This window comes from Oncorhynchus tshawytscha, linkage group LG24 (assembly GCF_018296145.1).
Source record: "Oncorhynchus tshawytscha isolate Ot180627B linkage group LG24, Otsh_v2.0, whole genome shotgun sequence".
In the NCBI taxonomy this organism is placed as follows: Eukaryota; Metazoa; Chordata; class Actinopteri; order Salmoniformes; family Salmonidae; genus Oncorhynchus; species Oncorhynchus tshawytscha.
The window spans coordinates 7,954,988-7,982,291 of record NC_056452.1 but is presented as its reverse complement, the minus strand read 5'-3'; the positions used below and the strand labels follow the sequence as shown (position 1 = coordinate 7,982,291).

Genomic DNA, 27,304 nt, shown 5'->3' with positions numbered 1-27,304 from the left:
GTAATTGACTCTACAACAGAAGAACGCTGACAACGTCACTAAATTAAATGAATTAAAAGTTTAAAAATGAATTAAAATTCAAATCCCACTCCACAGGGGCCATATTTAATTTGCATACAAAGTGACACCAACATTCATTACATACTGATCAGGGGTGGTTGGGGGGCAACACGAGTCTAAACTTATGTACAAGCTACTGTAGCATGTTGCTGCCGTCTCTCGTCCATTATGACTATGCAGCGGACACAACCAGTTTTGCTGCTGGCGGCCATGTCGCGTCCCGCGGGAACTGCGAGCACCTCAAACACACCGCATTTCACACTGAATTAGTACCAGCGCCTGGTGCAGGGAGATGTTGATTTTTCTGACTGACTTGGGAAAATCGGATCCATGCGAGAAGAGGGTGAGTGTGGGGGGGGCTGGGGGATGGATGGGGGACGACAGAACAGCGCTATCTGCCCTCAGCCCTCGCCTCGGCTTTTGTTCCACATATAGAAATTCAGAGTCAATGCGGATCATTTTATTATGGCTCTCACTCATCCTCTTCTTCTCTCTTTTCTTCAGCTGTTTCTCTTTGTCAGGTTGTCAATTATCTTTCTATTTCTGTCCCCTCTTTTGATTTTTTTTTAGCTCCTCTAGTGGAAAAACGTTCATCCTCTTCTAACACGATTGGGACTTTGAAACTACAATCAGACCCCGCAAGCCCCCCCAAGAAAATAATAATATTTAGACCGTAATTGTTGAGGATCGGAAAGCAGTAGATATCCAACTCTAGAACAGTCCACTACTTAGATTGTAATGGTTGAGTACAAGACAGCTGTGGGGAAATCTGAATCTAGGGCAGTTGACTCACCTTTCCTGTGCAGGGCTGTTGGGACAGCTCAGAGGAGCACCAGAGGTGGGCGCCCAGTTTACAGGCTTTACAGCGCAGACCCTGCTTGGAGTTCCCTGCACAGATGGGAAGCCAGGTTACTACAGTACTGTACTTTCCTTTACTATACTATGCTGTACGTACCACACACGACAGTAGCCTCAGCTCACACACTACAATCCATTCATCAATCAATCAATCAATCAACTAGGACTAGGTTATAAAATGTCAAAGTGAGACCCTTTTGATGAGAGATGTTATAGGCATGTGTTTGGACAGTGTGATTATTAGCCACATCTACTTCGAACTCATCCTCAATCAAAATCCTAACTTGCCATTTGGCCACAAGAGCTCAAATCTTTGTGGAAACATTGCACTGATCACATGGGATTGCTAGATTGTGTTGGATGTGCATACTGTCTCTCAGTAGTCAGTAGGCTGCCCAAAGAGAATAGATTTTATGTGACATGATCTACCAGAAGATGATTTGCATTTCATTTCACTGCATTAAGGGAGTACTGGACCTGAATCGACCTACCCTGGATCACGTGTTTACATTGCTGGCAGCAGGTGGGCCGACGGAAGACGTGCTCCTGGAAAAAGTGGGTCTTCACTAGCCGGCCCTGGAGCTGGGCTTTGGAGGTCAGGGAGAGGGAGGGACTGAGGGAGGGCGAGTGGGACGAAAGTGAGGGGTTGGGGCTGAGCGAAGGGGAGAGGGAGGGTGAGCGCTCGCAGGTCAGGGGCGTCTCCCCGAAGGGTGGTGGCGAGGAGGTCAGCGGAGGCTCGTGGATGATCCCAGAGGGCAGGCGGACTTCCCCGTTGCTGGGGCGCTGGAAGAAGTTGTCCACGCTCTTGCTGCGCATCACTGACTTGAAGGACAAGGAGCGCTTTAGTCGCTGCAGCTGTGGAAAGAGAGGAGTGGAGACATTAGGTCAGCATGGATAGACAAGGGCTGGGGAATGACAAAATCACCGACAGTGATCGTTCAGAATAGCAGGGTGCACTCATTAAGGGCTGAATCGTAACTTGAGATCCATGTATGCACCTAGCAACTCCAGAATTCGAACACAATTTGACAAAGCACTATAACTTCGCTGTCTCCATGTAATGATAACGAAGGTGGTTCGGTGAACCCCTCTCGGGTAATGAGTAACCTTGCCACAGACCTGAAGAATTGTGTTAACTTCCCAAGCTAATGCATGAGTTTATAGCGCAGCAGGCTAACGTAGTCTTGTGGCACGAGACCTGGGTTTGACCGCAGCCACTCACATCTACACAAGATCCCTGGTCATGACCTGTGTTCAACCCACTGGATCAAAGACATTCATTCCATCCATCCATTCATTTATTTATTTATTCCTTCATTCAGTGACGATGAAAACAAAACGACCACAGAATTTGCTAACGGACTCTTAAAAAAAAAACATTATCATTTTAGCAGCAGCTAGCAACAGCTCTTCTGACTTGAATATGGTGACAGGAGTGAGACAGAGGGAAGCGAGACAGAGACCCTGCAGTACCCTCTGACTGCCCTTGTCCTACAACACCACACTTGCCTTGTTTGGATCAGAATTATAGCAGATCCAGGGAACTCAAGTCAATACCCCTTAAAATTCAGATTTGATTCGTTTATTGACCGGCCTGCTCCTCCGTACTGTGATGTATTGATGCACAACAAGGAACAAACACTGGGTTGATATTTCACTCCTCCGGCCGCCTCACTTTCAGTGGACTTGCCCAGGCATCTTGTCCGCAATATTACGATTCTGCTAATGACATAAGATTATGGGGAGTGGAAGGCAATGAGGTCCTATGGTATAATAATAAGCCACAGATTCCTACATCAATAGAATGGCCTACGGAATGAGAGAGCACACGTGCAGGCACACACGCACACACTCACACACGTTTGTTTTACTACCATTGTGCGAACCAAACTATTGACTCCCATTCAAACTCCTATATTCCCTAACCCCTAATCCTAAATTTAACCCCGAGCCCTTAATTTAACCCTAACCTTAATTCTAACTTTAACCACAAACCCCTGACCCTAACTTCTAACCCATGGTACTCCCACCCTGTTCCTGGAGAACTACCCTCCTGTAGGTTTTCCCTCCAAACTCAATTGTAACTAGCCTGATTCGGTTTATCAACCAGCTAATTATTAGAAGCGGGTGTGCTCGATTAGAGTTGGAGCGAAAACCTACAGGACGGTAGAGCTCCAGGAGCAGGGTTGGAGAACCCTATCCTAACCATAACCCTGACCTTAAACCTAAACCCCAACTCTAACCCCAACTCTATTTCTAACCATAAACCTAATTGTAACCCTAACCCTAAACCTAACCCCTAAGCCTAAAATAACCTTTTCCTTGTGGGTGCTGACGAAATGTCTTCAATTTTCCTTGTTTTTATATTTTTTTATATACACTGCTCAAAAAAATAAAGGGAACACTTAAACAACACAATGTAACTCCAAGTCAATCACACTTCTGTGCAATCAAACTGTCCACTTAGGAAGCAACACTGATTGACAATAAATTTCACATGCTGTTGTGCAAATGGAATAGACAACAGGTGGAAATTATAGGCAATTAGCAAGACACCCCCAATAAAGGAGTGGTTCTGCAGGTGGTAACCACAGACCACTTCTCAGTTCCTATGCTTCCTGGCTGATGATTTGGTCACTTTTGAATGCTGGCGGTGCTTTCACTCTAGTGGTAGCATGAGACGGAGTCTACAACCCACACAAGTGGCTCAGGTAGTGCAGCTCATCCAGGATGGCGTTGTAGGAAGGTCATACAGGCACGTGGAGGCCACACACACTACTGAGCCTCATTTTGACTTGTTTTAAGGACATTACATCAAAGTTGGATCAGCCTGTAGTGTGGTTTTCCACTTTAATTTTGAGTGTGACTCCAAATCCAGACCTCCATGGGTTGATAAGTTTGATTTCCATTAATTTGTGTAATTTTTGTGTGATTTTGTTGTCAGCACATTCAAGTATGTAAAGAGAAGTATTTAATAAGAATATTTCATTCATTCAGATCTAGGATGTGTTATTTTAGTGTTCCCTTTATTTTTTTGAGCAGTGTGTGTAAAGTAAAACCAAAAACACATTGAGGTGAAACTGTCGGGCATACCGCTATTCGCTGCCTATCTGACTGGTATGGCTGTTTTTTTATGATTTCTTTTCCCGTGGCGCAGTATAGTTGTGTGTTGTGTCTACGCCTTACAGCTCGTGTCTGTGGTGTATAGCTGCTTGTTATATGCTCTTCGGTTTCTTTTGTCTGCAGGTTACAGCTTGTTTTGTTTCAGTTTGCACCTGCACTGCAGTAGCCTAAAGATAAATAAAAAAATTATGACACAACTGTGTGTGTGTGTGTGTGTGTGTGTGTATATCATTATCAAGGCCTTGTATAAGGTGGTGTGCATGCATGTATTCGTGTCTCCCTGTGTGTGCATCACTGAGTGTTTGTAGCCTTCACATCGTTTCCCTCTGCACCTGCGGATGCTTCTTGGAGCCTGCGCTCTCTCGGAGAAACGGTCATCAATAACGTTGAGTGGGTTCCTCTTTTCCTCCCTTAAGCCATGGCTCGACTGGCACCAATTATCTTGAGTGATGAAAAGAGCGCTCTCTCTCTGTTGACCCATTAGCGAGCACCTCTTGCACGTGCTTTTTTACCCCGAGCTGCATCCAGGCTCATGTTTAATGGGCTTTTATAGGGTTGACTGGTGGTTCATTCAAAATAGTCTAGTTGGTTTGTCTCATTCCACCACACTGTTTACGCATTTGACCTCGTTTTTGTATTTCATGTATTTCATAATAGAAACACTTGAGTAAATGTGGGATTAAAAAGTATATTGGAAGCAGGTGCTTCCACACAGGTGAGGTTCCTGAGTTAATTAAGAAAATATTTAAGGCCATTATTTTGGCTACGATGGCTATGTCCACATAGGATGACAATGCCCGCATCCACAGGGCACGATTAGTCACCGAAATGGTTGGATGAGCTTGAAAACGATGTATTTCAAAGCTGGAGAGTAAACTCTAAGTTTCATCAAATTCTGTAGCGCATCAAATTAATTTCCTGACTTGCGACATAGAACAGAATTCTATCATCTACTTTACACAAAGAACCAGCAATTTCAGCCTATTTACAGTGCATTCGCAAAGTATTCAGACCCCTTGACTTTATCCACATTTTGTTACGTTACAGCCTTATTCTAAAATGTATTAAATTACATTTTCCTCAATCTAAACACAATACCCGATAATGCCAATGCAAAAATAGGTTTTTAGATTTTTTTGCAAATCTATGAAAATAAATCCCTTATTTACATAAGTATACCTACTCTTTGCTATGAGACTCGAAATGGAGATCAGGTGCATCCTGTTTCCATTGATCATTTGGGGTGGCAGGGTAGCCTAGTGGTTAGTGTTGGACTAGTTCAAACCCCCGAGCTGACAAGGTACAAATCTGTCGTTCTGCCCCTGAACAGGCAGTTAACCCACTGTTCCTAGGCCATCATTGAAAATAAGAATTTGTTCTTAACTGACTTGCCTAGGTAAAAAAAAAAATCTGGAGTTGTGGACTCCAATCAAGTTGTAGAAACATGTGGTAAATTCAATTGATTGGACATGATTTGGAAAGGCACATACCTGTCTATATAAGTTCCCACAGTTGACAGTGCATGGCAGAACAAAAACCAAGGCATGAGGTCGAAAGGAATTGTTCTTGCAGCTCCGAGACAGGATTGTGTCAAGGCACAGATCTGGGGAAGGGTACAAAAACATTTCTGCAGCATTGAAGGTCCCCAAGAACACAGTGGCCTCTATCATTCTAAAATTTAAGAAGTTTAGAACCACCAAGACTCTTCCTAAAGCTAGCCGCCAGGCCAAACTGAGCAATCGAGGCAGAAGGACCTTGGTCATGGAGGTAACCAAGAACCTGATGGTCACTCTGACAGAGCTCCAGAATTCCTCTGTGGAGATGGGAGAACCTTCCAGTAGGACAACCATCTCTGCAGCACTCCACCAATCCGGCCTCTATGGTAGTGGCCAGACGGAAGCCATTCCTCAGCCCGCTTGTGGAGTGCTCGGAGACCATGAGAAACAAGATTCTCTAGACTGATGAAACCAAGATTGAACTCTCGTCTGAATGTCAAGCGTCTGGAGGAAACCTGGCACCATCCCCACGGTGAAGCATGTTGGGGATGTTTTTCAGCGACAGGGACTGGGAGACTAGTCAGGATCGAGGGAAAGATGAGCAAAGTACAGAACGATCCTTGATGAAAACCTGCTCCAGAGCCCTCAGGACCTCAGACTGAGTTGAAGGTTCACCTTCCAACAGGACAACAACCCTAAGCACACAGCCAAGACAACACAGGAGTGGCTTCGAGACAAGTCTCTGAATGTCCTTGAGTGGCCCAGCCAGAGCCCGGACTTGAACCAGATCTCTGGAGAGACCTGAAAATAGCTGTGCAGCGACGCTCCCCACCTGACAGAGCATCAGAGGATCTGCAGGGAAGAGAGAGAAACACCCCAAATACAGGTGTGCCAAGCTTGTAGTGTCATACCCAAGAAGACTCGAGGCTGTAATCACTGCCAAAGGTGCTTGAACAAAGTACTGAGTAAAGGGTCTGAATACTTAATACTTACTTAATCCAATTTAGAATAAGGCTGTAACATAACAAAATGTGGAAAATGTGAAGGGGTCTGAATACTTTCCGATGTTTAATGGCATGAGTCTTGTCCTGGAGGCAGAACTGAGCAGTTTCCCCTTAGGCCAGCTGCAAAGTTAAAATGGTCTATTATGGAAAAATGTATGGAAACAAAGATTCATTTAAGCTTAGAGTTAGGCATTAGGGTTATCAGTGTCGTTAGGGTTAGGTTTAGGTTTAAAATCTGGTTTTATTACTTTGTGGCTGACCACTCTGCAGAGCTGCCTCCAGAACAAGATTTGTGCGCTAATATGACTAGAATGATGTTAACAGTAGCTATTACGGTGAAAAAGTGAAAAAAATACCATGATATTGTTTGAGGAGAGTGCACAACAACAAAACCCTTTTAGCACTGCAACTGGTTGGATACATTCACATCGGAAGGTAAATAATGTACTTACATTCAGTAATCTTGCTCTGATTCGTCACACCTTCTCCTGCTCCTCCCCTCCGGCATACGACGTCGCCAGAATACTAACCACCGGTCCTGATTCACACCTGGACTTCATTATCTTCATCATTTTCTCCCATCTATATGTCACTCTCTTATGTTTTCTCACCAGTTGGTATTATTCTTGTGTACCGGCGTATAGCCATATGGAATTGTCTCGTTTCTGGTTTTGTTGTTCTATTAAAACGTTGCACCTTCACCTGCTTCCTGACTCACAGCTCTGTTATTACCGAATACCAACTCAAACTATGGAAGTCGGAAAGTCGGGAAATCTCAGATGGTCGATGAACAAGGGTATCTTCTACGTCAATACCATGACCAGCTGGCTCAACTGGGGACTTCCATGAAAGAGGTTCTCCGCAGTCTGCAGTGTCTCAAACACCCCCGAGAGACATTGCAGCCAAGCATTTGAGGATACTCTAGAGCCAGTCTACCCAGCGAGCCAGCACAACGGCCCATTCAGCAAAACGCTCAGGTCAGTTATGCCCGTCTACCCCTCCCTGAGAAATACGACGGTACACGATCCAATTGCCGTGGCTTCCTCCTTCAATTTTCTCTATTTTTCACACCAGTTGGGACAACCCACTACCGAGAGGTCTAAGGTTGCCACGGTTCTTTCTCTGCTGACCTGGTGGGCATTGGAATGGGCTTTGGCCGTCTTGGAGATAGGAGAGGAGGAGATTACTATGAGGGGTTCATGGCTCTGTTTAAATGCATTTTCGATCATCCCGCGGAGGGCAGAGAGGGAGGTGAGCTTCTGCTTCAACATTCGTCATCCTCACCAACCATCGGCACCTAGAATACAAACGGACAGCAAGGAGACTGAATCCACGCCAAGCCAGGTGGGCCCTTTTATTCACCAGGTTAAACTTCACTCTGACCTATCGCCCAGGTTCTTAGAACATCAAGGCCGTTGCTCTGTCCCGTATCTACGATTCGGGAGAGGTTCCTGACCAGAGGGCACCCATAATCTCATCCTCCCAAGTCGTGGGTCCAGTGGTTGGGGACATAGATGTGGACATCTGCCAGGCTCTAGAGAGGGAGCCCACACCCTGGAATTGTCCTCCCGAGCGCATCTACATTCCCACAGGGATAAGGGATCGGCTGCTGACCAGGGCACACACAGCTGTCGTCGCTGGAAGTCCAGGTATTACTCGCACCTTCCACTCCATCGCGGAGAAGTACTGGTGGCCCACCTTCGTGCAGGTGGACCCCAGTCCAGACCACGGCTCCTGCGGTAGATGAGTGGTTCCAGCATGCGAAGGCGGTGTGGAGTGACACGCATGTGACACTCCAGCGCACTGTCCATCGTCAGAAAGAACAGGCAGGCCGCAACCACAGTGAGACCCCTGTGTTCCATCCTGGGGACTCTGGCTCTTTACCCGGAAACTCCCACTCCGCCTGCCCTGCAACAAACTGAGCCCCCGATTTGTGGGGCCGTTCAAGGTTCTCCGGAGGGTCAACAAGGTGACGTGCGGGTTACAACTACCCAGTCACTATTGCATATCACCCTCTTTTCATGTCTCCCTTCTCAGGACGGTGGTTCCTGGTCCCCTAGCTGATACTGTCCCCCACGACAAACCTCCATACCCTGGACATTGAGGGGGGTCCAGCGTATGCTGTCAGATCTCTACTGGACTCCCAACGTTATGGGGGTCAGCTTCAGTATCTGGTGGACTTGTTCCGGTGGACATTCTGGACCCCAACATCATCTGTGACTTCCACCTTCGCCGCCCGGACCGACCTGCTCCGTGTCCTCGGGGTCGTCCCTCTGGTCGGCTTCGTCCTGCGGCTGGAGCCGTGCGTCAGAGAGGGGGTACTGTCACATCTTCTCCTGCTCCTCCCCTCCGGCAAACAACGTTGCCAGAATACTAATCACCGGTCCTGGGATTCATCATTACGCACACCTGGCACTCATTATTACACACACCTGTTAATCATTATGATTCACACCTGGAATTCATTCCCTTCAATTCCTCCGCTTTATATGTCACTATCCTATGTTTTCTCAACAATTGGTATTATTCTTGTGTACCGGCGTATAGCCACATGGAATTGTCTCGTTTCTGGTTGTTGTTGTTTTATTAAACGTTGAACCTGATTCCTGACTCACAGCTCCAATATTACACTGAGGGTCCCAGACATAAAATGTTGCATAGTTTTGTTCGGTAAAATACATTGATGTTAAAATGTAGGAACTTTGACCCCACTACTGTCTCTGACTCCACACCCACCCTGCCTAGACCATCTAGATGTGAGAAAATTAGTGTATTAGCTAATGATCCATCATGTATGACATTCCTGGGAGTATGTAAACTTAAATGTTGTATTACCATAGCATTTTCGTATGTTCTCTATAGTTTTGGACTTGAAAATGTATCAATTGACCAAGGCGGCAAACTCTTGGCAGATTTGATACAAAATATTTGTGCAGTAAGTTAATTCTTTACTGGATCAGTCTGAAATGTTCACACACTGCTGCCATCTGGTGGCCAAAATCTAAATTACACATAGACTACTACCTGAAAGTATGGCCTCTTGCATTTCAAAGATGAGAAAAACTACCCATGGGTTTTGGTTTGTATTATCTTTTACCAGATCTAATGTGTTATTCTCCTACATTAATTTCACATTTCCACAAACTTCAAAGGGTTTCCTAGTGGTTAGAGCGTTGGACTAGTAACCGAAAGGTTGCAAGTTCGAATCCCCGAGCTGACATGGTACAAATCTGTTGTTCTGCCCCTGAACAGGCAGTTAACCCACTGTTCCTAGGCCGTCATTGAAAATAAGAATTTGTTCTTAACTGACTTGCCTAGTAAAATAAAGGTAAAATAAAAAATAAAATAAAAAATTCTAATGGTATCAAGAATATGCATATCCTTGCTTCAGGTCCTGAGCTACAGGCAGTTAGATTTGGGTACGTCATTTTAGGCAAACATTTTTAAAACATTTTACGATCTTTAAGAGTGTAGCAAGATCAAGGGTGCGGGGTTTCCACGTCACCAAGTTCAATAACAAAACAGGGACCAGTAGCACAAATGGAATGCAACGGGGAAGTTTTAGGGATTTTCGTACAGGGGGAAAGAAGGGGGAATTCACCAATCACCTCACAGTCTACAAGCCTCTCTCTCTTTGTAGGTTCCATTTTCCAGGGGTAATCCACACTCGGGCCCTCAGCCAATCCGGTCCGGCACACAAGGGGGGTAATCCAACAATCCGGGCCACAACGGGCAATCACACAGATTTTGCTCTCGTTTCTCTCACTCTTCATACCTTTCTTGTCTCTCACCTCCTCTGCCCCTTTGTGCAGGCTGCTTCCTCCTTTATCCCCAAGCACTGGCTTAAAGACCCATAGCCTTTCCTCGTTGGGGCAGGAAGTCCATATAAGGTTTAGGGGTGGAGCCAGCTACCTGCAAGATCTCTCTCCTCAATTACCACTCCCCTCACCTCTCCCTGCCGGCTGCCACAAGAGGCTATGTAAAAATTAATGGAAACAAAGATTAATTTAAGGTTAGGGTTAGACATTAGGGTTATCAGTGTTGTTAAGGTTAGGGTTAGGGTTAGGTTTAAAATCTGTTTTTATTCCTTTTTTGGCTGTGCCAGCTAGTGACCACTCTGCAGAGCTGCCTCCAAAACAAGATTCATGACAAAAAATGCCAACCAGCATTTATATATTTGTACCTTTTTTAAAGTATTGTATGACATCACATGTTTTATGTACAGTGCCTTACGAAAGTATTCGGCCCCCTTGAACTTTGCGACCTTTTGCCACATTTCAGGCTTCAAACATAAAGATATAAAACTGTATTTTTTTGTGAAGAATCAACAACAATTGGGACACAATCATGAAGTGGAACGACATTTATTGGATATTTCAAACTTTTTTAACAAATCAAAAACTGAAAAATTGGGCGTGCAAAATTATTCAGCCCCCTTAAGTTAATACTTTGTAGCGCCACCTTTTGCTGCGATTACAGCTTTAAGTCGCTTGGGGTATGTCTCTATCAGTTTTGCACGTCGAGAGACTGAAATTTTTCCCCATTCCTCCTTGCAAAACAGCTTGAGCTCAGTGAGGTTGGATGGAGAGCATTTGTGAACAGCAGTTTTCAGTTCTTTCCACAGATTCTCGATTGGATTCAGGTCTGGACTTTGACTTGCCATTCTAACACCTGGATGTGTTTATTTTTGAACCATTCCATTGTAGATTTTGCTTTATGTTTTGGATCATTGTCTTGTTGGAAGACAAATCTCCGTCCCAGTCTCAGGTCTTTTGCAGACTCCATCAGGTTTTCTTCCAGAATGGTCTTGTATTTGGCTCCATCCATTCCCATCAATTTGAACCATCTTCCCTGTCCCTGCTGAAGAAAAGCAGGCCCAAACCATGATGCTGCCACCACCATGTTTGACAGTAGGGATGGTGTGTTCAGGGTGATGAGCTGTGTTGCTTTTACGCCAAACATAACGTTTTGCATTGTTGCCAAAAAGTTCAATTTTGGTTTCATCTGACCAGAGCACCTTCTTCCACATGTTTGGTGTGTCTCCCAGGTGGCTTGTGGCAAACTTTAAACAACACTTTTTATGGATATCTTTAAGAAATGGCTTTCTTCTTGCCACTCTTCCATAAAGGCCAGATTTGTGCAATATACGACTGATTGTTGTCCTATGGACAGAGTCTCCCACCTCAGCTGTAGATCTCTGCAGTTCATCCAGAGTGATCATGGGCCTCTTGGCTGCATCTCTGATCAGTCTTCTCCTTGTATGAGCTGAAAGTTTAGAGGGACGGCCAGGTCTTGGTAGATTTGCAGTGGTCTGATACTCCTTCCATTTCAATATTATCGCTTGCACAGTGCTCCTTGGGATGTTTAAAGCTTGGTAAATCTTTTTGTATCCAAATTCGGCTTTAAACTTCTTCACAACAGTATCTCGGACCTGCCTGGTGTGTTCCTTGTTCTTCATGATGCTCTCTGCGCTTTTAACGGACCTCTGAGACTATCACAGTGCAGGTGCATTTATACGGAGACTTGATTACACACAGGTGGATTGTATTTATCATCATTAGTCATTTAGGTCAACATTGGATCATTCAGAGATCCTCACTGAACTTCTGGAGAGAGTTTGCTGCACTGAAAGTAAAGGGGCTGAATAATTTTGCACGCCCAATTTTTCAGTTTTTGATTTGTTAAAAACGTTTGAAATATCCAATAAATGTCGTTCCACTTCATGATTGTGTCCCACTTGTTGTTGATTCTTCACAAAAAATACAGTTTTATATCTTTATGTTTGAAGCCTGAAATGTGGCAAAAGGTCGCAAAGTTCAAGGGGGCCGAATACTTTCGCAAGGCACTGTATGTTTGCATATGTACAATCATGTTAATTAAACCTTCCCTTCATCCTCTCATTATAGTAGCAAATCTGCATATTTCCGCAGGCCTATGTGAATAACTCCCATTATGCACCACTGACAGCACACCTAAGTACCTCAGTCGACACACTTGTGAGTGCATCCCACTGGGCTAATCACTATACAGTAGGTTTGCATTATTCAGCAATCTCAATTTAATTCCAGGCCTCTTAGGTTCGGGCTACATGGATCTCATATCAATATGCAAAGGCCAGGTTAAGTGCCTTGGCTTGTCTCATTGTCCCGAACTGCCGCAGTGGGTGCCAGCTGTGAACAGAAGTGCCCTGTGACAGGTTTGGGTCTCATGGGTGTTTTTCACACCTTATACCATTAGTCCTACCAAAGTGACTGCATGAAGTATCTGACTCATAACTGTTGTATTCGCCACTCACACTTCAGGGGCTGAAAGGTGTGCGTGTGGTGGTGCATGTGTGTGTGTGTGTGTGTGTGTGTGTGTGGGTGTGTATGTGTCTGTGTGTGTGTGTGTGTGTGTGTGTGTGTGTGTGTGTGTGTGTGTGTGTGTGTGTGTGTGTGTGTACACGGGGAGGGGAGTGACTGTGTGTGTATAGTGTGAGACTGTGCGTGTATATGTGTGAACTTTTTTGTGTGTAATTAGGCCTGTGTAAGTGTGAGACTGTTTGTGTGTGTCTATGTGTGTGTGTGTATTTGACTGTGTGTGTGGGTGTTTGTGAGTAGCCTATTTACATGCGAGGAGGGTAAATGGCGACTTCCCAAATGTGCTCCTCTGCTCCTTGTCTCTTACCACGTCTCCCTGAATTTGAAAGGAACAAATGCAGACCCTTGGGGGATGCCAGCCCTCTTCAATTGCTGCAGTCTCTCCCTCATGTGCTGTTGCATCAATTCATAGTTCCAAAAAACACAGACCACTCTCTCTCTGAACAACTGGCTGCTCAATTAGCGGAAAAGAGAGAAAGAGGGAGCAATAGAGGAAGGACCGTGTGAGAGTGAGACAGGGAGGGAAAAGAGAGAGAGAGAGATAGCGAGAGAGAGAGAGAGAGAGAGAGAGAGAGAGAGAGAGAGAGACCCTTTCTTTTGAAATCCCAAACAATGCACAGAGCCTTTTTTCCTCCCTCTGACAGACGGATAGACAGATAGACAGATGGTAAAGACAGAGGCAGAGAAGACATTGTGGCCTTGTTCTTCTTCGGCTGTTTGAAGATGAGCAGTCTACAGAGGGTTGTTTGGCGGCGAGCTAAAAATAGAGTGTTGTGAGATGCATAGATAAATGAATGATTAGGGTTACGGAGGCGTTCACACGGCATGCCTCGGAAAAACGGTAAGGTATCGAGCACAAAAAACGCTGCTGTTAGTCCTATAGTACATATTAGATTTCTTGTCGTCTTCCTGTTTCTCACACTACTTAGTTCAACTGTTGTACCCCAAAATATGTTTTTTCGCTCCCAAAATGTTTTTTTTGCTCCTTTGTTTGTAAAGAAAACAATTGTAAACAAACATTGTATGGCCTCAAAACATGGTTAAACTATAATTTTGATAGCATGGATGGTCAGTCAAGGGCTGCGTTCAGTACGAAAAAACGTACTGGAACGTTCAATTCAACAGAAACGGTGCTGTACTGAACAACCAGCTGAAAAACGGGGAGGGGTTGGGTTGTGGAACGCTGTCAGCATGGCCGCTGCCCTTAAAATGCTTCACTCATTGCTTCAAGCCACACCCCGCCACACCACCAAACGGATCAAACATACCTCAAAAGTCTGTTCCAGAGCGCACAAGAACATTTTGGGGAAACGTAGTTGAGTACAAACCGTTCTGCAGCGTAGCAAACATTCAATCGAACTGAATGCACCCCTTGTATCCATAGCTCTTTCCATGAATTTGAGAGTGGGTATATTTCTCTAGCCTCATTTCTCAGCTTTTTACCGAAACAGCTTGGTTTCTTGCAACTGAGTTGCTTCTTGATTGATTCCTGAAACAGCCCCAGCAACTAATAAGCAACTTATCTGCAACTTGGTTGCATGCAGTTGCAAAAATGTCAACTTTGTGCAATTAGTTGCAAGCTGGCCCTTGGATGTACACAGAGAGATAATATTAATCATATGCATGTCAATCTCTCCTGGCTCAAAGTGGAGGAGAGATCGACTTAATCACTACTTGTATTTATGAGCGATATTGACACGTTGAGTGGACCGAGCTGTCTATTTGAGCTGCTGGAGCACAGCTCGGACACCCATGCATACCCCACAAGACCTGCCACAGGAGGTCTCTTCACAGTCCCCAAGTTCAGAACAGACTATGGGAGGCGCACAGTACTACATAGAGCCATGACTACATGGAACTCTATTCCACATCAAGTAACTGATGCAAGCAGTAAAATTTGCTTTACAAAACATAAAAATACACCTTATGGAACAGCAGGGACTGTGAAGCAACACAAACATAGGCACAGACACATGCATACACAGACGATAACATACGCACTATACACGTACACATGGATTTTGTACTGTAGATATGTGGTAGTGGTGGAGTAGGGGCCTGAGGTCACAAAGCATGTTGTGAAATCAGTGAATGTATTGTAATGTTTTTAAAACTGTATAAACTGCCTTAAGTTGCTGGACCCCAGGAAGAGTAGCTGCTGGGGATCCTTAATAAATACAAATACAAAGCAACTGCCAATCAAAACAAATGCTGTTATCACATGATCCATTCCAAGGTTCAGAACTCTGACCAAGTTGTCATGTCAACACAGCTGTCAGTGCTACGGGAACCACAATGATTGATAGAATTGTTAATAGAATGGCTAGTAAAGGTTTATGTACATGGTTTGGCAGTCAATAAATGTAATGTTCAAAGTGAACCTAAACCTCTCACTGACCAGACATGGGGCATAGAATTCTCAAACAATATGACAGAAGCTGCTTCAATTTAATTGTCTGTTGCATGCAATTCTAATCTCGTTTGAGTTGCTTTATGTAACAGAAAGTTGCTTGAGATGATGTCACTTGGGGCGGCAGTGTAGCCTAGTGGTTAGAGCGTTGGACTAGTAACAAGTTCAATTCCCCGAGCTGACAAGGTACAAATCTGTTGTTCTGCCCCTGAACAGGCAGTTAACCCACTGTTCCTAGGCCATCATTGAAAATAAGAATTTGTTCTTAACTGACTTGCCTATAAAAACTTGCAACTAAAATGTTGCTTTGTGTAACTCCAGCCTTATTGTGCAAGCTGCAGATTGCCCCTTTAAGTACACTCAACTTATTACACTGAGTTGACTAAACATTTCATCCTAAAAGTACAGAGAACTAAGCCATAGTCCTGTCAGCAAATTTAAAACATTTAAATATATTTAAGTTAGGACGCTTGTCAGTATTTACGGTGCACCAACAAGAAACATGGCAAAGAAAGTGCCAACAGTGGTGTTGTTTAGTAACACTGGAGCCATATCCATATTTTAGGGGAGATAATTGTCAAATTATGTATTATGCAAATGTATGTTTTATACAAGAGCTAAGGGGGAGGATATCATTGCGATAGAAGTGAAAGAAATCAATGGCCACCCACTGTCAGTTTAATCGGGTTCTCTCAGGCCTCACTTTTAGCTTTGTGCGTAAACTATCTGGCTTTTCTGGGGGTGGTGGGTATTTTTAGCCTTATTTAGCCTATTTTAGCCTAACTAGCCAACACTCCACGTGCTTGCGTGCTTTGGTCTGAGTGTATGTATGTGTGAAGAGGAGCTAGCTATATGTAGCATCTCCAAATCCTGCTTAAGCAGCTTTAGCAATTAGCATGAGGTGGTAGATGTCTGTACATGTCGTCATTGGGCTAGCATGGCTATTCATTGGGGCTGGGATTTGCCAGGGACCTCACGATACGATATTAGGTGCCGATACGATATGTACTGTGATTCTCGTGACTCTCACTATTCTATATGTATTGCTATTTGATACTGTGATTTTATTGCGATTCGATGTTCCAAACATATTGCTCACCATATGTCTGCTGCAGCGGGACAAGAGAGAACCACGAGAAAACTAGCTTTGATCAGTCAGGGAAATAAAAGTGCTGAAAACAACATTCGCTCCCTGTTTAAAAAGAAGTTTAGGGAAAAATCTACGAAGGAAAAATAATGCCGTTTTGGTGCAGGCACAACCAACTAGTGCAAAAATAATATTCCGATAGTCAAACTCATACGATGCGAGATATCATCAAAAAGATAGGTTTAGATATGTAGCTGTGTCGATTCCTTCCCCCCATCACTACTATTCATGTCCCCTTTCATTGCTAATTTGTACCTTGCAGGGGAGTTGGCGTTTAAGGGCAGCACAGCATCTGTTTATGGACGTATTTCCGGTCATTATCAGGAAGTAAGGTGTTTTTGTTTTTTAAAGATATTTTGACAATATTTTACTGACTGTTAGCTGTCGCTAATGCACTGTCATTGAGTAGGTTGGCTAGCCTCACAGGCTATACTGTACATATCTATTTCAAACTGTACATTGCATTGACCTTATATTGTACCGTTATGTGAAATGAGATTATTGTTATAAATCCAATCAAATTTTATTTCTCACATGCGCTGAATACAGCAGTGAAATGCTTACTTACAAGCCCTTAACCAACAATGCAGTTTTAAGAAAAAATAAATAAATAAATAAAAGTAACAAATAACTAAAGAACAGCAGTAAAATAACAATAGCGAGGCTATATACAGAGGGTACCAGTACAGAGTCAATGTGGGGGGGGGCACCGGTTAGTCGAGGTAATATGTACATGTAGGTAGAGTTATTAAAGTGACTATGTATAAATAATAACATAGAGGTTCAGCAGCGTAAAGGGGGGGCAGTGCATATTGTCTGGGTAGCCATTTGATTAGATGTTCAGGAGTCTTATGGCTGGGGGCATTTTTTTAACCTTTATTTAACTAGGCAAGTAACTTAAGAATAAATTGTTATTTACAATGACGGCATACCGGTCGCATCTTGCACTGAGATGCAGTGCCTTAGACCGCTGCGCCACTCGGGAGCCCTGGGGGTAGAGGCTGTTTAGAAGTCTCTTGGACCTAGACTTTGGCGCTCCGCTACCGCTTGCCGTGCGGTAGCAGAGAGAACAGTCTATGACTAGGGTGGCTGGAGGCCTTCCTCTGACACTGCCTGGTATAGAGGTCCTGGATGGCAGGAAGCTTGGCCACAGTGATGTACTGGGCCGTACACACTACCCTCTGTAGTGCCTTACGGTCGGAGGCCAAGCAGTTGCCATACCAGGCAGTGATGCAACCCATCAGGATGCTCTCGATGGTGCAGCTGTAGAACCTTTTGAGGATCTGAGGATGCCAAATCTTTTCAGTCTCCTGAAGGGGAATAGGTTTTGTCGTGCCCTCTTCACGACTGCCTTGGTGTGGAAGAGAGGAGTGGAAGAGAGGAGTTGACGTATAAGGGCTTTACAGCATTTGTTTATAGAAGTTTGTCCTGTCATCATCAGAGAAAAAAAGATCAACACCAACCCTGATCTTATGGTTATATGTAAGCCAACACAACACAGAGGCAATTTACAGCAGTCACACTGAGGCTTTGTGAGACTGATGGTTGGGTTAAGAAATATTTTGTATGGACAACCTGCCACTTTTACCTTGATCCAGGGCAAACTCTTTGCAATTACTATCCCATATCTCAGGAAGGCCTTGATTTCTTAAATATTCCAAATATCATCAGGGGTGTGAGAGTGTGAGTGTGTGCGTGTGAGAGTGTGCGTGTGTAATCCTAAATTACATCTAGATTAATATATCAAGAATATAATTGCAACAGTAAAAGGTCATCACTGTCAGCACGCTCTTGTTCTCTTGTTCTCCAACTGTGACTTTTCTGGGTCAGCACTTTGTGGAGCTCAATCAAGGGTATTAGAAGGATCATCATTCAGAGTGTTATAAATGATCAGTTCGTGGCCCTGGGTTGGTCTAGCTAATGGTTAGCGTTGCCTCCTCCTTCATCCTTCTGTATTCTCTTGTTGCTTTTCCATCTCTCTCTCTCTCTCTCTCTCTCTCTCTCTCTCTCTCTCTCTCTCTCTCTCTCTCTCTCTCTCTCTCTCTCTCTTCTTTCTCTCTCTCTCTACCCTTGCTCTCTCTCTACATCTCTCCCTCTCCACCTATGCTTTCTCTCTCTCTCCATCTCGCTTTCTCTTTTCCTTTCTCTCTCTAACCTTGCTTTCTCTCTCTCTCCATCTGTTCTCTGTACAGACATTTTTATTTAAAGGTCAGCAGGTCACTCAGTTTGGCAAGCTGTGTGTGTGTGTAAACAAACACGGACGCACGCACTCTCACAAACACTTGCCCAAACCAAAGTTAGCACACAAATATATACAGTCATGCTTTTACACACACACACACACACACACACACACACACACACACACACACACACACACACACACACACACACACACACACACACACACACACACACACACACACACACACACACACACACACACACACACACACACACACATTTTCTATTATTGCTTCTTCCGTAGTGCCTCCATAGTAGTATAATGTGCTGTGAATGATGTAACCTTTACACTGTGGAATGACTGTTTGTGGAGGCACAGTCAAGAAGCCAAAACACAGATGACACGTCTCTTTCGCTTCCTTGCTCTCTTCTTCCACTCTTGCTTGTGTCCCATCACTTCCATCTCTCTCGTCTTCACTCTCCTCTCTCTGTCCTATCTTTCTATTTTTGTCCCTCTTGCTTCCTTGCTATTTTCTCCATCACTCTATCCCCCCGTCTTGGCACGGGCACTGTCCCTGGCACGCTACCCTGCCCGTAATCACACCTCTAACCTGCCAAGTGCTCAGCCAGCCATCACCACCCAATCAATGTCCATAGAGACAGAGGGGGCGGAAACAGAGAGGAGGGTGGGGGTGGGGGGGGGGGCATTCAAAGGAGAGGGAACATCAAATGTGGAGAAGTGTATAGTGAAGGAGACAAGAATGAATCGAAGAGAAAACAGAGTGGGTGAGGAGAGAGTTCAGAGAAAATGTTCATACAAAAGCGAACAGAGGGAGAGAGGGAAACAAGATAACGACGCAAAGAGAGGGGTGCGACATTAAAGAGGCAGAGAAGGGAGAGACGGATGAAGAGTGCGTGCAGGATAGATATAGAGAGCACAGGAGGTTGCTGGCACCTTAATTGGGGAGGATGAGCTCGTGGTAATGGCTGGAGCGGAATAGGTAGAATGGTATCAAACACATGGTTTCTATGTGTTTGATGCCATTCCATTTGCGCCGTTCCAGCCATTATTATGAGCAGTACTCCCCTCAGCAGCCTCCACTGATAGAGAGAGCGCAGTATCATAATTTCCCCCTCATAAATGTGCATTCCCACTAGGCAGACACGGGTTGAATCAACGTAGTTTCAATGTCAGTTCAATGGAATTACGTTGAACCAACGTGGAATAGACATCTGTGCCCGGTACGTTGTGTGTTAATTGAAGAGCTGATGGGCCATGTGACGAGGCTCTGTACTCTTCTGCACTATCAGAGTTTTAATTCAACACTACCTCTTTATATCCAGTGTTCCCGCTATTGATTCATTTCCAAGAAGGGGCACAAAGACCCTCATAATCAACATCAAGGGGCTCTTTAACAATTTTTAGGGCAAATGAAACCAATCAATGCAAAAGTGATTTTGGCAGAGAGGGAAACGTAGTTCTATTTCAGAGCTGTAGGCAAAAGTGGCCCACCCCAGCTTTACAATGATAGGGGAATCATTGCTCCATACCCCTTTGATTAGAACTCAAACCCCTTGAGTGGAATTGTTATTTTAATTTGATTTATTTAACCAGGCAAGTCAGTTAAGAACAAATTCTTATTTTACAATGACAGCCTACCCCGGCCAAACCCGGATAATATTGGGGCCAATTTGTGCACCGCCCTATGGGACTCCCGATCACGGCCGGTTGTGATTACAGCCCGGGATCAAAGCAGGGTGGAGCCTCTGGCACTGAGATGCAGTGCCTTAGACTGCTGCGCCACTCGGGAGACTATCAACCTCACCCATTAGTCTTACCTCTCCCTTAGAAACCTCCCCCAGCAGGGAGGTAGAGGGGTTAAAAAGGGCCAAAATCATTTGTTTCAGAGAACATAGCTGTCACTGCACCCCAAAGGAGGAGAAGGTCACTTAGCAGAGCGCTGAGGCCAGCGGTCCCATTTAAGACTATGACAAATTCTCCCAGAGCCATTTGAAATTGGAGTGGAGAGGGACAGCGAGAGTGGAGAGAGGAGAGAGAGGGGGATAGAGAGAGAGAGAGAGAGAGAGAGAGAGAGAGAGAGAGACACAATACGAGAAAGAGGGATGATATGCCACATGTCCTCCTGGCCGTTATACACTGAGACTTCTCTAACCGGTTGGAAATGGGCCTGTGGCTGCCAGCCGGGGCTTTGGCTTGGCGGGAAGTGAAACATGGGACACCCTTTGTTTCCCCCATGTCTTGTTGAGCCAGCGACCCACTGAGTTATGACCCAGCTGGTGGCCAGACAAAGAAAACATCTGTTACCTGATTGAGTCATAAATTCTCAGGTGACGGTCGAGGACTGAGTCCGCCCTCCCTGGTCGAAATTTTCCCGTAGCTCATCCCTTTTAACACTCGTCTGTGTGTGTATGCTAGGTGACTGGTGTGTGAGTGTTTCCATGATGTAGAGGTCTGTAATTTTTATCATTGGTACATTTCAACTGTGAGAGACGGAATCTAAAACAAAAATCCAGAAAATCACATTGTATGATTTTTAAGTAACATTTAAATGTCTTGGAATGTCCAAGTCAAATCCCAGACCTCAATCCAATTGAGAATGTGTGGTATGACTTAAAGATTGCTGTACACCAGCGGAACTCCAAAACTTGAAGAATGGGCAAAAATCCCAGTGGCTCGATGTGCCAAGCTTATAGAGACCTACCCCAAGAGACTGCAGCAATTACAGCTGCACAAGGTGGCTCTACAAAGTATTGACTTTGAATAGTTGAATAGTCATGCACGCTCAAGTTGTCCTTTTTTGTTGTTGTCTTATTTCTTGTTTGTTTCACAAGAAAAAATCTTTTGCTTCTTCAAAGTGGTAGGCATGTGTGTAAATCAAATTATACAAACCCCCGAAAATATATTTGAATTCCAGGTTGTAAGACAACAAAATAGGAAACATATCAAGGGTGGTGAATACTTTTGCAAGCTACTGTATGTACATGCATTCACTGTTGGCGAAGATGTCGTTGATGTACTTATTGATGAAGCCAGTGACTGGGTGATATACTCCTCAATGCCATTGGATTAATCACGAAACATATTCCAGTCCTGTAGTGTAGCATCCGCGTCATTTGACCACTTCCGGTATTGAGCGAGTCACTGGTACTTCCTGCTTTAGTTTTTGCTTGCAAGTAGGAATCAGGAGGATATAATCATGGTCAGATTTGCCAAATGGAGGGTGAGGGAGAGCTTTGTATGTGTCTCTGTGTGTGGAGTAAAGGTGGTCTAGAGTTTTTTTTCTCTGGTTGCATTTGACATGCTGGTAGAAATGAGGTAAAACAGATTTAAGTTTGCCTGCATTAAAGTCCCCAGCCACTAGGAGCGCCGCTTCTGGATGAGCATTTCCATGTTTGCTATTGGCCTTATATAGCTCATTGAGTGTGGTCTTAGTGCCAGTGTCGGTTTGTGGTGGTAAATAGATGGCTAAGAAAAATATAGATGAAAACTCTCTCGGTAGATAGTATGGTTCTACAGCTCATCATGAGGTACTCTGCCTTAGGCGAGCAATACCTCGAGACTACCTTAATATTAGACATTGCGCACCAGCTGTTATTGACAAATAGATTTCCTTTGGGTGGTGGACCATTCTTCATACACAAGTGAAACTGTTGAGCATGAAAAACCCAGCAGCATTACAGTTCTTGACACACTCAAACCGGTATGCCTGGCACCAATTACCATACCCCGTTCAAAGGCACTTAAATATTTTGTCTTGCCCATACAACCTCTAAATGCCACACATACACAATCCATGTCTCAATTGTCTCAATGTTTAAAATCCTTCTTTAATCTGTCTTCTCCCCTTCGTCTACACTGCCTGAAGTGGATTTAACAAGTGACATCAATAAGGGATCATAGCTTTCACCTGGATTCAACTCATCAGTCTATGTCATGTTTTGTACACTCAGTGTACATACAGAAACAGACACAACACTCACACACACACACATATACACACACCACACAAATCCAGGTGCAGAGTAGAAGGTTGTCAGGGCTCTGCAATCAATGAAAGTTTTGGATAGTGTTTTTTTTCTGTTGTGTGTGTGATACATTATTTTTTGGGTTGATAGCCTTGGCTTGTTTCAATAGAAGTACCAAGGATTTTGTAAACAATCTTCATTTTAAGAGACAGTAGAAAATGTAGGCCTATTTTCAATTGCTTTTGTATCTTTCTGACTGGTTATCCACTTTTACATGTAGGCCTACCAATTGTATTATTCCCTATGTAGGCTACTTTTGTTGTTTTATATTACACTGTTTCATATACAGTACACTCACCAGTCAGTTTATTAGGTACGCCATCCCGTTCATGAAAATGAATCGCTCCTACAGACAGTGAGTCACGTGGCCATGGCTTGCTATATAAAGCAGGCAGTCAGGCATTGAGGCATCCAGTTACTGTTCGATTGAATGTTAAAATGGGTAAAACAAGTGACCTAAGCGACTTTGAGCGTGGTATGATCGTCGGCGCCAGGCGCGCCGGATCCAGTGTCTCAGAAACGGTCGCCATCCTGGGCTTTTCACGCACCACAGTGTCTAGGGTTTACTGCGAAAGGTGCGACAAACAAAAAACATCCAGTCAGCTGGAGTCCTGTGGGAGAAGACAGTTTGTTGATGAGATAGGTCGGAAGAAAATGCCAAGAATCATGCACACTAACAGGCGGGCCACAAACATGCAAATCACGGCGCGGTACAACAGTGGTGTGCAGAATGACACAGCAGATGACCACATCGGGTTCCAGTCCTATCAACTAAAAACAAGAAGAAGTGAGGGCGCGTTCATCAACACTGGACAATTGAGGAGTGGAAAAACAATTGCTTGGTCCAACTATTGCGGTTGCGTCATGCTGATGGCAGAGTCAACGTTTGGCGTAAGCAGCATCCATGGACCCATCCTGCCTGGTGTGGGGAATGTATTCCCGGCACACGTTATGTCCCTTGATACCAATTGAGCAACGAACGTTTCCGACACGTTTTATAATTCATGCCCCAAAGAATTCAGGTGGTTCTGGAGGCAAAGGGGAGTCCAAGCCGGTACTAGATTGGCGTACCTAATAACATTCTGTAATACGTTTTAAATATGTCTATGCATTTTTGTATAAAAAAAACAATGCTGCTTTATAAATAAAATGTATTATTATTACTTTTATGAATATTTGGATCTTGTAGATTTCATCTGGTGACATGCAGGTTCATCCCTCCTTAATTAAGCTATAGTCTTCTCTCAAACAACTCACAGAGTTCCGACTTCAGTGTGTTCAACACAACTGGGAACTTGGAAAATAACAAGCTCCAACTGGTAAAAATGGTTTCGAACAGTCATCCAACTCGGAATTACAAATCGGGAACTCGGACCGATTTCTAGAGCCCCGCCTTTCCGACCTGAAGATCACTGATGTCATGATTTGACCTCGTTTTTCCCCGAGTTCCCAGTTGTCTTGAAAGCACCATGACACTGTCATTTAAGGCTAGCTGCTAGCTGTCACTTTCGATACATGCTGTCACTTTTGCCGCCTGTGGTGTCACATCCCAGTTTTTCTCAATCATGTTGGGTCTCAAAAATAAATATAAATGCTTTGCATATAAACGAAAAATGTAGTCTAAAAATGGTTAGGTATGGCTATAAGTCCTCATCATTTGATTCAGGCCATTAAACTGCATTGCATTTAAACTAATATATGGCAACTAGAATCAACGTCTTTGCGTGCGCACCTGCAAGGCTTCAAAGTAAAGCCGAATGTCTTACCTTTGATTCGGGCTGAATAGGCACAGTGCTCGGGCAACGATGGAGGTCCCGGTGTTGCGGTTCATTCTCCTTCTCATTGTTTTCCGTCATCTTTTGGCAGACAAGCAGAAGCTGTTACAGTATACTGCCAAAATTGGATACCGTGGTTAAATTTGCTCTAGTGAAATACAACAAACGTCTAACGCGACCGGTATTCGTGGGCTATGAACTTGAAAGCATACGTAGACTATAAAGGCTCATGCTTTTCACTTTTCACGAGTCAAATCGAAGTAATTTACTCGATAACATTCCAGTGAATAAGGTATCTTGACGCGCAAAGCCACTCCGTCGCAAAAACAATATCCTCTCTCTTCCAAATAAAAAAATCCTCGTATCTCGTTAGGCTACTTTAAAACAATTGTAAATATCCACTAGCCAAAGCGTATTATATAGCCTTATATTTATCCGTGTATCTATTGATGAGCGCTGTCCACTGCTTCGCTCAGCTTCTGCCACACGCGCCTTTACAAAACTTTGATTTAGTGACAAGGTTGGCTCAACCTGATTGGCCGAACCCCCTTACACTATGCAAATGTTAGTGTAGTACCACGTCAGGACTGGATCAAAGTTGATGACGTTGGTAGACCTGGGCGGTGCTAGGACGCAGGTGTACGTCTCTGAAGATGTTGATGGCAATGCAACAGCTTGCTAACATGTCTATTAATAATGTTCTTTCGGTTTATGGTTATGACTGCTTTTATGTTGGATGATGTTATTTCAAAGTGGAGTTGTAGGAAGGCTAGGTGGAACGTTGTGTTTCAGCACCATATGCCCGGACAGGGTTTGACTCTTTCCTCGCGGTTCAGAACTATATTATAGCTGGACAGCGCCCCTTCCAAAGTAAATCCTAAAGGCACCTAGTCTCATGTTTCAGCACCATAGGTTTGGACAGCGCCTGGTCCTTTCCCCATGTTTCAAAACCACACGTTTGACAGTACTCAGACCCTATGTTTCAGCAGAAAAGGCCTGAACAGTGCCCAGTCCCTGTTTCAGCACCATATGCCATGGACGGAACCTGAATCTTAGAATAGCCAAATCACATTAAAAAAAAGGGGGTGAAACACAATGTAAATCTTCAAAAACATCAAAAATACTTTCTCATAGTCAACTTTACCAAGTCAATCTACTGTAATAATCACTGGTTTTGCAAAAAAGCAGTACTTCTCACTTGCAAACGCAAGCATCCCCCTCTTTGAGTTTTTAAATATGCACCCACCCCATGACGCCGAGCTAAATATAGAAGCTATTGAATAGAACAAGGAGGATAGAGAGGCATATCATATTATTCACTTACAACACTGCAATGCTGAAAACTCAGATGGGACAGCCAATGGCTACATAACCACAACAATTACTCATTTATCTAAAACACAGACAGTAGCTGATCACTTTTATGATAACGTCCTTGAAGTTGTAATTGGCACTGCGGTTCATGCACATGTATTCATTACTCATTCCCATGGGTTCTTAGTCACGTCTTGCCCATTCTGTTACAGGAATAAAGACAGTATCACAGGGAAAACTATTAGGCCATAACACGTGATCAGAGGTTGGTTGATTGTTTCGCCGGCTAGCTTGCATTTCCACATTACATTCCGGAGGCACATTGAGGCCTAGCTTTTGAGTGACATAGTATAACTTAATTGTGTGCGTGTGTGTCTGTGTGTGTTTGTGTGTGATACATAATACACATCAAGTGTATTAGCTACTCTGTAACCTGAGTTTCATACAGGGCATTTATGTTTGTCGGGATCATGTAGGTCTGCATCTCAAATGGCACCCTATTCCCATAGGGCTCTAGTGAAAAGAAAGTCCACTAGATAGGGAATAGTGTGCCATTTGGACCATCAACTGAAGTCAAATATACTAAGAGCTTTAAGCACTACTTAGGGTGTAAGTGGATTAGTGAGGGTGAGGAGTGACAGAGAGAGAGAACATGGCTGTTACATAAAAAGGACATATTTTATAAATTGTGTGTAAGAGCATTTTTAGTCCCATTTAGAGTATGTACTCATCTCTCATTGCGCATTTCTGTCTCATTCTCTCTCTCCCTCTCCCTCTCTCTCTCTCTCTCTCGCTCTCTCTCCCTCTCTCTCATTGACACCTCATCACACCATCCAGAGGAATCAGGTAGAATGGTGATGTGTGGCTCGTGCTGTTATCAGGCAGGGTGGGGGCGACAGCTAAAATTCGGACAAATGTCCACATCTATTTCTCTCTCCTCTCCTTCCACTCCTGACAGTGCACGTGCGGCCCTCTCCTCTGTGTTCTTGTTTCCCGACTCTGCCTCCACAAACAGTCATCCCACAGTGTAAAGGTTACAACATTCGTAGCACACAGCAGGGAACAGAAGTAGCATTAGAGGCAAGCGTGTGTGTGTGTGTGTGTGTGTGTGTGTATGTGAGCTAGTGTGCATGCAAGCTAGAGTGTGCCTGAGTATGTGTGTGTGTGCGTGTTGCTTTCTAAGATCCAGAAGCTCTTCCACAGTAGGTAGAGAGCAAGGGGATAAGTCTCCTGGCTCAGGAACATAAGCAGGCTGAATGTCTGCCCCCCCCCCCAATTAGCATAACACCCAGTGTCACTCTCTCTCTCTCTCTCCTCTTCTCTTCTCTTCACCGTTCTTTCTTGCCACCTCTCCATTTCACTCTTTTCCTCTCTCTCTCTCTTTTCCTCTCTCTCTCTCTTTTCATCTCTCTCCCTTGGTCTCTCTCTTTTCTTTCTCTCTCTTTTTCTCTCTCCTCCCTTTTCTCTCTCTCTCTCTTTTCTCTCTCTCTCTTTTTCCTCTCTTTTTTCTTTCTTTTCTCTCTCTTC

At 44.2% G+C, this 27,304-nt stretch overlaps 1 protein-coding gene across 5 annotated transcripts in view; it reads right to left on the bottom strand.

Annotated features, from left to right (window-relative positions):
- Positions 1-24,940, bottom strand: part of LOC112223773 (SH3 and cysteine-rich domain-containing protein 2) — a 36,885-nt gene extending 11,945 nt beyond the window's left edge. For 2 of the 5 annotated variants that reach the window (XM_024386967.2, XM_042305273.1), the window contains exons 1-3: positions 24,455-24,940; positions 1,410-1,773; positions 854-948 (exon numbers count right to left, since the gene is read on the bottom strand). In XM_024386967.2, the coding sequence (XP_024242735.1) occupies positions 854-948; positions 1,410-1,773; positions 24,455-24,544 (549 nt within the window). In that variant the 5' untranslated portion in view covers positions 24,545-24,940. The other 3 variants (XM_042305272.1, XM_024386969.2, XM_024386968.2) reach the window with 3 other exon arrangements.
- Between the last annotated feature and the right edge of the window lie 2,364 nt (positions 24,941-27,304).